Source organism: Anser anser (assembly GCF_964211835.1).
Source record: "Anser anser genome assembly, chromosome: 3".
In the NCBI taxonomy this organism is placed as follows: Eukaryota; Metazoa; Chordata; class Aves; order Anseriformes; family Anatidae; genus Anser; species Anser anser.
This window is the reverse complement of record NC_139722.1, coordinates 44,927,595-44,938,510: the sequence shown is the minus strand read 5'-3', so window position 1 is coordinate 44,938,510 and position 10,916 is coordinate 44,927,595. Positions and strand designations below refer to the sequence as shown.

General features: G+C 60.2%; 1 protein-coding gene across 1 annotated transcript; it reads right to left on the bottom strand.

Annotated features, from left to right (window-relative positions):
- Nucleotides 1-224: 224 nt before the first annotated feature.
- PRDM13 (PR/SET domain 13) lies at nt 225-8,917 on the bottom strand. Its single transcript, XM_083831523.1, has 4 exons — nt 6,900-8,917; nt 5,303-5,434; nt 5,075-5,195; nt 225-2,374 (listed from the first exon to the last, which is right to left on the bottom strand). Exons 1-4 carry the CDS (start codon nt 7,038-7,040, stop codon nt 873-875), a joined length of 1,896 nt encoding a protein of 631 aa, XP_083687649.1. The 5' UTR covers nt 7,041-8,917; the 3' UTR covers nt 225-872.
- Between the last annotated feature and the right edge of the window lie 1,999 nt (nt 8,918-10,916).

Sequence of the window (10,916 nt, the reverse complement as noted above, 5' to 3'; positions counted from 1 at the left end):
TGCTCGGTTTTTTTTCCCGAGCGAGAGGGGGAAAACACAGAGAAAATACTCAGGGGCAAGCTCTTTAAAGCATGATCCAAAGGCACTACACAGATCAGGATCTGAGCTCTATGTGGAAAAACGAGCTCTTGCTGACAGCACCCAGCGAACCACTAGGCAAATGGTAGTTTGTCAGTAACTTTATTTTTTTTAAAAAAAATCGCATGACAAACTGGAACCAAGACCAAAATACTGTATCCACTGTACATCATTCATTAGAAAACAAACATACACCACATTTGTATTCTACCAAACAGCGAGTGTGTTTCCTTTAAAATGATATAGTGCGTGCTTTTAGACTCATGCTTTTCAATATTTATGTTACATTTGTTACTCAAATATTATCTGTTATAAATAATTGCAACTCGATCAAATGGTGCACCTGCTTGTTACCGTACCCGAACTTCCTCGGGGCTTTTTTTTTTTTTTCTCCTCTTTTCCGAAAAGCTGCCGGCATCGCTTTATGAGGACCGAGCAAACACCTCTGGGGTGTCCAACAAAGCGCACGGATGCCAGAAGCTCTCGCAGAGCCGGGGCTGGCGCGGAGCCCCCCAGCTCGGGCCGCTAGGAGAGAGGAGAGCACATAGCAAAGAGTCGCTTCCAGAAGGCACAGGTTCCTCGACACGCCATACGAGCATACGAGGGGCGCCGCCCGGGCCCCCCTCCCGGCCCCGGGGCGGTGTCCGACGGGACGGGACGGGACGGGACGGGTCGGGACGGGTGGGGCGCTCCCCGTCGCTGCCCCGCTGCCACCGGGGGGCTCGGGGCCCGTCTCCCCCCGCCACCCCCGGGACTCCCTCCCCCGGGACGGCCCCGTGGGGGCTCAGCGGGGCTCACTGCTGCCGGTGCCCGCCGCCGCTCTCGGGGTCGCTCTGGTCGTCGGTGAAGCAGACGTCGACGTCGCTGTCGTTGTCAGTCTTTTGCTCCGGCTCGGGGTGAGCGTAGCCAGAGTCACTCTTGTCCTCGGCCGCCTTGCCGAGGCTCTGCCCCGGGTGCCGGGACTTGACGTGCCGCTCGAGGTCGCGGCGCCGCACCAGCACCTTGCCGCAGTACTCGCAGCGGTAGGGCGTGTTGCCCTCGGCGTGCAGGCGGATGTGCTTGTTGAGGTTGCTGGGGTCCCCGAAGGGCCGCAGGCACACCTTGCACTTGAGCGGCTTGTAGCCCGTGTGAGTCCGCATGTGGATCTTGAGCCCGTACTTGCGGGAGTACAGCTTGCCGCAGTACAGGCACAGGTGCCCGCTTTTGGGCTTCCCGACGGCGCCCCCCGCCGCGCCCCCCGGCAGCGCCTCCAGCCGCCCTCGCCCCTTCTCGGCCGCCAGCTCGGAGAGCTGCTGCGTGTGCATGGCGATCTCCCGGTCGATGCCGGCCAGCGAGCCCAGCTCGGCGGCGTGCAGCCCGGCCGCCGGCCCCCCGAAGTACGACACGGCCTCGGGGTACTTGAGCAGCCCGCCGAGGTGCAGCTTGAGCGGGTAGTAGGGCGCGGCGGCTCCGTACAGCAGCTCCCCGTTGTAGACGGTCAGCGGCATCACCGGCAGCCCGCACTCGCCCGCGTACGCCTTCAGCCCGTCGAAGGGCGGCGGCAGGGCGAAGCGCTCCAGCGCTCCGCCGGGCAGCGCCGGGTAGCGGCCGGGGGGCAGAGCGGCGGCGGCGGGCAGCCCCCGCTCCACCTGCCGGAAAGCCGACGCCTCGTCCAGCGGCGACAGCAGCGGCAGGGCTCGCAGCCCCCCGCCGCCGCACGGCAGCCCCACGGCCGCCCCCACCGAGGCCGCCGGGGGAGGCCCGGCCTCGCACTTGGGCGGCGCCTCGACGGCGGCGCGCCCCGCCTTCAGCCCCCCCAGCAGCTTGGAGAAGCCCAGGGCGGCGGCGGCGGCGGCGGCGGCGCCCCGCGCCTCGTCCCGCAGCGGCCCGGCGGGGCGGAAAGCCGAGCGGGCCCCGGGGCACAGCGCCAGCCCGGGACCCCCCCCCAGCCCCGGCAGCGGGCCCGGGCCGCGGGCGGCGCCCAGGCTCATGTCCAGGGCGCGCTCCTGCTCCTCCTTGCCCGCCCCCCGACGGGGCGGCCCCGGCTTGGCCGGAGGCGGCGGGGAGGCGGCGGCCTCCCGCTTGAGGGCGTCCCGCGGGCCGCAGCCGGGGAGAGCCGGGCCCCGGGGGGCCGCGGCCGGCAGCTCGGCGGGCGCCTTGGCCGAGAGGCCGAAGGAGGCGGCGGCGGGCCGGCCGTGGTCGTGGTGGAGGAAGGGCCGGCCGTGGCTCAGCGCGCAGTGGAAGTGGACGTGGGCCTTGAGGCTGTTGGGGTACTTGAAGGTCCTCCAGCAGTACCAGCAGATGTACCGCTCCTCCCCTGCGGAGGCAAGCGGAGCGGACCGTCAGCGGCACCCCGCAACCCCGCAACCCCGCAACCCCCGCCCCGCACGGCCCCGGCCCCGGCCCCGGCCCGGGGGGAGCAGCTGCTGCCGCGGGTCGTCTGTCGGGGGGCCCATCTGTTGGCGTTTGCACAAGAGGTAGCGTATGTCAGGGAGTCGGCTGCGCCGAACAAAGGGCAACGTAATGATCGTGAGCCCCTCATTAGGCGCCGAGACAATATCCGATATGGATGGGCCATATGCAATCGTTCCCTTGCAGAGGACAATGCCCTTTGTGCCCTCAGCACCGCGCCAGGCGGAACCGAGCTCGGTGGCCGCGGCCGGGCCCGGTGCCGGGGAGCCGCGGGTCCCGTCCGGCACGGAGCTGCCCGGGAGCGGCACCGGGGGCGGCCGGCACCGGCCGGGGGCTCGCTGCGGGGCCGGGTGCCTCGCTCGCTGCCTCTCCTCTGTCGTTTCTTCCTGTCGTTTCTAGTTTCGGTCGTTTCTTTCTGTCGTTTCTGTCGTTTCTTTCTTCTCTTTTTCTTTCCCTCTTTCTTTCTTTCTGACATTCTGACATTTCTTTTTCTTTCTTACTTTCTTTCCTTCTTTCTGTCATTTCTTTCTTCCATAAGTTTCTTTCTTTTCTTTCTTTCTTTCTTTCTTTCTTTCTTTCTTTCTTTCTTTCTTTCTTTCTTTCTTTCTTTCTTTCTTTCTTTCTTTTTCTTTCTCTCTCTCTCTCTCTTTTCTCTCTCTTTCCTTCTTTCTCTCTCTTTCTCCTTCCTTCCTTCCTTCTCTCTCTCTCTCCCCACCTTTCACTTTCCCCTTTTCTCCTTCTCCCACTTCTCTATTCCCTTCTATATCTATTTTTCCCTCTCTGTCCCTCTCCCTCCCTCATCCCAGTCCCTAAACCACCCAAGCACACATTCCCAACGCCATCTCGGTCCCTAAAAGCTGTTGCCCGCCTCGCATGTCACCACCTGGTGCTCGCCCCTGCCGTGCCGCCCCAACCCGACGGACGGGAGGACAGACGCCGAGCCAGACCGAGGGACGGCTCCGGACACGAGGGCTTCGCGGGGTCCCTGGCCGAGCGCCGAGGGCACGGCCACCGGGGGGTCCTGGGGGACAGGCGGGGACAGCCTGGAATGACACCGGGCTTTTTGTCGCCGGTGTCCCCGCCGCCGGGCACAGCTGTCCCGCGCTGCTCCGTGCCGTGGGAGCCGTGTAGGCAGCCTGCAGGTAGCGGGGGGCTGAGGTTGGCTCGGGCCGGGCGGGGAGGAGGCGCCAGCTGGAGGCTGAGCCGCGGCACCGATGCCGCCGCCTTGGCGCTGCGAAGAGGGGTGGCGGCCCCGGAGAGACCCCTGGCTGTGCGCGTCCGTCCGCTGTCCCCAGCCCGGGGCAGGAAAAATGCAAGCAAACGAAAAAAAAAAGGAAAAAAAATTAAAAAAATAAAAATAGAAAAAAATAGAAAAAAATAGAAAAAAAATAAAATAAAACCACCTTTGTCTTTGTCGTTGTGTTAAAATCAATTCGAACACGTTCGTTCAAGATTTCAAGTGTTTTTGATTTTGTTTTTTTAAATCGGAATTTCTTCCCCTCGGTTTCTTCCAGCGTGCCGTCCTTCCAGCTGTGTCTGGGCATTTCCATGCACCTGTTCCGAGCCGTGCTGCTTGCTCTGGAGCCGGCGGGGCCGCAGACCGGGGCCGGTTTGCAGTTTACGGGCGCCTGCCCGCCGGCAGGACGATGCCGCCCGCAGGGTGCCCCTGGCAGGCCGGAGCTGCGCTGCCCTCGTTCCCCCGAGCCCGGCTGCGACCCTCCTCAGCCCCAGGGCTCTCGATAGAGGGAGCAGAACCGTGGCCACGAGTTTCTTCTCCATCTCCGGCTTCAGCACAAGGAGGGACGTGGGCTCTTGCGCATCGCAGGTGTCCCACGGGAAGCCAGCTGTCCCCTCCCGGAGCTTCAGCATCATCCCCCGGTGCCCTCCGGGCCGGATCCCGATCACCCCCGCAGAGCTCAGCCGGGGGGCGAGGTGGGCTCAGCCCCTCTCCGGCTCCGACGGGGCTCGGGGATGAGCAGGGGAAGCCCCCGGTGCCCACCGCCGGGCGAGCCCAACAGAGGAGCATCGAAGTTTTTCATTTTCTTTCCCCCCGCTTCATCTGTCTCCGCGTTATCGTTTCTTTACCATCGTAAAGGCGAGGGTGTGATTCCAGCTGAGAAGCAGCTCGCGGATTGAAACGAGCGAGCCGAGACGGATGTCCTCCCAGCCTGATATCCTCGGGCGTGTTTATTTGAGTTTAATTTGACGGCGACTTTATTTTTACCCTAATTGACTCAAGCTGGCCAGTACCCGTTCTGACCTGCCTGTGTGAATCTGCCCACGTTATAACTTGGGACTGTGTGTCTGAAGCTCTGACCGAGGAACCCGCGAGGGGAAAGCGGAATTTTCAAAACCCACAAAAACAATTCTGCGTCTCGCACAACAACGCTAGCGTTGTTTGACAAAATTCCGTTTGTCAACCAGAAGATCATTAAATTGGGCCGATGCCGTGAGCGGCTCAAGGGACGGGGACCCTTCCATACGCTACCACGTCCAAACATCGCCCTTTAAAAAGAACCAGGCGGCGCCTTGTTTTAACGGGTGGCAGGCACAGGGGGGTGAAAACGCGACGGGGGGGGGGGACCCGGTGTCGCGACAGCAGTACCTTTCTCGTCGTGTGTCGGGGTGGCCGTGACGGGGATGTCGAACCACTGAGCCAGGGGGTTGGAGTACCAGACGGTGAGCTCCTCTCCCGGCTGGACATCGCGCAGAGCCCGGTAGAAAATCTGGGGGGGGGGGGGGGGGAAGAAAGGACACTTCTTCAGGAGCCTTGAGAGGGGACGCGGGGGGAGGAGAGCGGTGCCAGGCCGGCCCGGAGCCGCGAGCGGGGTACCTGTCCTCCTGGCAGATCCGAAATAGCCTCCAGTGTCTGCTCTTGGGCGTTTCGGGCGGCCCGGATTAACCCTATCCACTCCAGAGCTGAGCTCCCGGCTTCATCCACTAATTCCCCTCTCACCATCCGCACCTGGAAGACAGGCGGCACCGGCTGTCATTTCCACGCGAGGCGAGGAGAAAAGAAAGCAAATAAAAAATAAAAAATAAAAGCTGCCCGAGCCCCTGCCCTCCTGCCCGGCCGGCCTGCCCCCTCCACCCGGGGGCTGCCCCCGTCGGGGGGCACCGATTTTCCGCCGCTTCGCCCCCCCGTGCTCGCCCACCCGTGGGCAGCGCCTTGCTGGAGACCTGGGGAACACCCCAAAGCACCTTGCCGCTGCGTTAAATGCCCGGTAAGGTGCTGGTAGCCGAGTTTTTGGAAGGGTTTGTGCGGCCCCGGGTCGGTTGCGAAATGCACGGCTCGTCGGGAGCCGGGGCCCGGGGGGGGAAAAGGGCGAGGGGAGAGGATCCTGCTTCGCTACGAAGTCCCTGCAGACCCATACTTCATAATCTGCTTACCCATACAAAGAGAAAATGAAGTGCCCATTCGCTGAATGACCGTGCAATAAAAGTCATTGGAACAAAGCGGTCTAAATCGAGTAACCGAGGCAGCCAGATGAGAAATAAATTTGAGTGGGCTGGCAGAGCGTTTAAAAACAATTAAAGGGCATTAAAAATCCGAGCGGAACGTGCGAGCCGCGGCTGCCCGGGGGGTGGAAGAGGGGCTCGGCTGGCCGCTGGCCCCCGCAGCCCCCTGGATGCCTGCTGGACGGGGCGAGCGTTCTCCAAAGCCTCCTCCTCGCTCCTTCGGATGTGGCCCGAGCCCGGAGCCGGGGGGCTGCCGGTGTCACCCCCTCCAGCCCCGGCTGCGAGGGTTATCGGGGAGCAGCGCCCGCAGGAGGGGGGCCCAGAGCCCAGCCTGGAAATAAATCTGTCCGTCTGCCGCTCGGGCACGAACCGGGGAGGGGATGCGACAGCCCCGACAGCCGCTGCCGCCGGGGCTCCGGGAGCAAACCGTGACAAATCCTGGCCCGTGCGGCCGGCAGGGCGGCGGGGGGGCCGTCCCCGGCAGGCTGTCCCCGCGGGGAGGGATGGGGACAGTGCCCCGGAGACCGGAGCCCCCCGGTACGGGGGCGGACGGGGGCTGCGAAGGAGAGCGGCGGCGGGAGCGGCGCCCTCGGGCACCGGGCACCGGGCACCGGCAACCGCGAACCGGGCACGGGCAGCGGGCACCGGGAACCGGGCAGCGGGCACCGGAGCCCCCGAGCGTCCCCCCAAGTCGCTGTCCAAGGCACAGGGGTGCGCTCCTCCGGGAGAGCCAGCCGGGCTAACGGGGCCCCGTCGCCGGCAAGCGGGGGAGAGGCTTTTGGTGGCTCGCCAAAGCGGCAAGGAGAAATCTCGGGACGCTCTAGGAAGGCGCCCCTGTCTCGTCCTGGCTCACTCTGGCAAGGGAGGATCGAAGAGGGAGGGGGACAGGCAGCCTCTTCTCCCAAGCCGGCTTCCCCTGAGTCAACGGAAAAGCAAGGTCCAGCGCTGCAGCGGAGACCGTAGGAAAATACCTTTTTTTTGGGTCCTGGCTCCCTGCGGTCTGACAGGTACTTGCCCAGTTTGAAGATGCCCGGCACGGGACCCAGGCGCAGCCCGGCGGGGATGCAGCTCTCCGCGCTCACGCTGATGGCCGGAGCCCTGCTCGTTTGCATCGCTGCCCCTGGGTGCGAGCGGTCGGGAACCCAAACTGCTTAAGGGGGCCGGAGTGACAGAGCCAGGCGGCGAGGAGGATGAGCACAGGCGTATCTCCGCCCGCAGAGTGACGCGGCCGGGCGCGCACGGCGGCTTTTCAATGGGCGCAGGAGGGGTACCCCGTGGCAGGGGGATGCTCTGGGGCGCAGAGTTTGGTGAGAGAGTTGGGCTCCTCGAGCAGCTGCAGAGTCCCATCCGAGAGGGTCACATGGAGCCTTTCCCTAACCCTCCTGCATAATCAAGCGCTGTGAATGGCCGGCAAACAATGGGCCAGGCGACCTTCCCATTCCTAAAAATCCAATTTGTCAAGGGCAAAGAAAAGGCGCTGGTGAATCAAAGGTCTGGAGGGACCATTAATCCTCAGCATGGGGTATTGTCCCCGAGACAGTTACGATATTTTAAGTGACAAATCCACTGTATAATTTCTCCATAAATTTTGCTTCCTTTTATTGTTCCTCGACAAACCAGTTTTGGAAAATAAGTGACTATTTTAAGTCTACTTGGCTGAGCCTTTTGAGGTTTAATATACTTCAAAGATTTTTAATTCTCTTCCCTTGGCTTTATTGTAAAGGAGATTAAACAAAGAGATGGGGAATGTTTTGAGGACTTGTTAACTTCTATTGATTCCTGGCGTGTGCCATACAGAAATTGGGCAGGTACTTGATGGGAAAACACCAGAAAATACCTACACTTTTTTTTTTTTTTTTTTAGGAACGACCATATTACCATTTCAGTGGCTTGGTTTCAGGCCAGTAATCTATTTAGACGGGCTTTGATCCTGAAGGAGGACGAACAGCGCAAGATATCAGCCGCTGTAGTAAAACACACACCGCCGCATCTGCGAGCTGCGGGGAAGCTGTGTAAGTCGCGCCGTTAGGAAACAGATCCGCGAGGAAATAGAGACATAACAGCCACCAGGAGACAGATACACGGCCAGCAGACATCGCAGGCGCCCAGCGAACGGCGTGCTCCCGGGCTCCTTGTTTAATGCATCCACAGGTTCCTCTTCCACGTTAAAGCACCGGGATCGCTTGCTGGGGTCAAACCTAACCAAAAGCGACCGTAAGTGCAGCCGGAACGAAGGGGTTCGAGCGGAGCCTGAAAGCTTCCTTTTCATCGAAATATTTTAATTAAGATTACACGCAGCTCTAGGACTAAGTTAGATCACGATTCAGGACGGGTGAAAGTCCCAAGGATTTTCCGGGAGCTGAAAGGAAAGGTGCGCGACCCTGGTTAGGTTTGGGCACACGCAGCCACCCGGAGGTGCCGGTTACATCAAAGAATATAGGAACAAATTAGATTTTCCACTATCTCTTTTATAACCCTGCCTAGTTCCTGGTAGCTAACTCTCTCTGCCCTACACCTTATCAGTCCCCAAAAAGAAGCATTAGGAACCTTTTTCTCTCTTCTCGCCAAGGAAGTCCCGCGTACTGATTTGATGCATCGCTTTCAAAAGCTGCTGCGAATACGGAGCTTTTTCTCCTGCGCTTTTCCTAATAGTCAGACCTAATAAATTTCAAAGCAAAGGAAAAAAAAAAAAGAAAAAAAGAAAGAAAAAGCTACGCTTAGAGGTGTATCTTACGGCAGGTAAGATATAGGTAACTGAGCCAGCTCTCCTCGGTAACTCCGCTCCCTGCAGGACCCACCTGGGCGCGTTGCCTCCGATGTGAGCGCCCGTGCGGGCTGTCCCCGGCTCTGCTGGCCGCGGTCACGAGTGTCACCGCCAGAGCAGAGGCCACGGCCCCACGCGGCTGTGCACGAGGGACCACAGCGATTTCGAGCCCACGGCTTCGCGGGGGGAAAGGGGAAAAGGTCTGCCCGAGGGGGCGCCGAGAGAGGTGGGGTTTGTCCGACGGGACGGGGCGGGTGGGGTGGGGTGGGGTGGGGTGGGGTGGGATGGGATGGGATGGGATGGGATGGGATGGGATGGGATGGGATGGGGTGGGATGGGATGGGGTGGGATGGGATGGGGTGGAGTGGGGTGGGGTGGAGTGGGGTGGGGTGGAGTGGGGTGGGGTGGGGTGGGAAGAAGCAAGACGGGACGGAAGGGGACGGAAAGGGACAGGGTTGGCCGGGCGAGGCTGGATGGGATTGGGATGGGATGGGTTAGGATGGGATAGGATGGGAATAAGCAAGGCGGGACGGGACAGGTTAGGAAGAAGCAGGGCGGTACACTACGGGAAGGGACGGGACGGGACGGGACGGGACGGGACAGGAGGACACTGCCGCCGGCCGGCACTAAATCAGCGCAGGCCGTGGGCGCATTTTTAATAGCGCTACATATGCGCCCGCACGAGATAAATGTCGCGGCTGTCCCCAGCAGCATTAATGATTATCGATCGCGGCTCGCCGGGGCGCAATTGTAGGGCCCGTCCCGGGGCTGCGGTGATTTCTTTTTCACTTCGGCAGGGATGGGAAGGGGGGAGAGGATGTGGGGAACTGAAGATGACCCCTTTGATCAGCGGCGTGAATGGGGAGAAAAGGATAAACAAGAAGTCGAGGGCAATAAATTTAAGCCATGAACATGTCCCTGTAACCTCTGGCCCAGCGACTTTAGGATGAGCCCCGGGTTGAATTCCGAGAGCCGCAGAGGTAGAGAGAGGGCTTTCAAGACGCCCAAGGTACCCTACTGCTCCGCTTCGGGAGCCGCTCCGTCCGAGGCCTTAATGAGTCAAAAAGCGTGAACGACACGCGAACAATTTTATCAATAGGACCATGTAAAGGCCGACTGTGAGGAAAGTTATTTATTAATATAGCCAATTGTGGCTGGTTCCCATCCACTCAGAAAAGAAAAGCCCTTGCTCTGGAAGCATTCACACCAGTTCTCCGATTTTTATTCTGTCCTGTGGCTCAAAGTTGAAGTTCCCCAAGTGAAATAAATTGTCCACAAAAGAGGAAAGGAACCACATTTTCTTTTATTTTTCCTTCCCTAAAAAGGAAGGGTGAAACCGATCTAATGTGCCCACTGGAGCAAGATGCAGCATGAAAGGCCGGGTGTTAAAAGTAAAAGCAGCCTTTGGAGCAAATGGGATGGAAAATTAAATGAAATTAAATAGCTTGAACGGCCGTATTGTCCCTTATTAAAAAGACACATTAATTACATGGTTTCAGCTTTATTCAAAGACAATGTTTAGACTCAATCAAAACATTCCACTATCGCTCTTTATATACTTAAACCGGGCTACTAGAGGCACCATTAAAGCGAAATCACTTTTGCCCAGAGATGCGATGAAAGTTATTTTCCCCGGCAGCCCTTATTTATGCCCACCGCTGAACTGCCAGTGCCCCTGAGTAACACTTTGGCACACTGTTCTCCCTGATTTAACAGGTTGCCCCATAATGAGGCATGAATGTTAAGGAACAACAGTCATCCAAAGAGGCACAGTTGCAGCGAGCAATGTCCCACCAGGGAGCTCCATTCAAACCAGCAAACCGCTCCGGCACAGGGAAGGTTCAACACCACATTCAGGCCAGCATGAATGCCTGTATACAGGGCCCGGCTCATTATGCCGCGGAGCACCACGGCGCGGCCTTCAGCGAAATGCTGCAAGTTCAGCCAGCAGCCGCTGCCCTCGCCGGGAAGCGGAGCCGCCGGCTCCCAGGCTGCCCCTTAGAGGAGCGGCTCGGCCCGGCCCGGCCCGGCCCGGCTCGGCTCGGCCCTGCACGGCGGGGACGGGGGCGCAGGAGCAGCGCGGGGCCATGCCGAGACGCTCTCCCGGGGGAGACCCCGCCGGAGCGGCGGAAGGGACCGATGCGGATGGCGGGGACGTGATCCTTTCTCTTTTTCCCCCTTTCCCTTTCCCTTTCCCTTCCCTTCCCTTTCCCTTTCCTTTCCT

Coding starts and splice junctions, on each gene's coding strand:
- PRDM13 (XM_083831523.1), bottom strand. CDS start 7,040: ATGCAAACGAGCAGGGCTCCGGCCATCAGCGTGAGCGCGGAGAGCTGC. Junction 5,196..5,302: donor CGGATCTGCCAGGAGGACAG/GTACCCCGCTCG, acceptor CCCCCCCCCCAG/ATTTTCTACCGGGCTCTGCG. Junction 2,375..5,074: donor CCCGACACACGACGAGAAAG/GTACTGCTGTCG, acceptor TTGCCTCCGCAG/GGGAGGAGCGGTACATCTGC.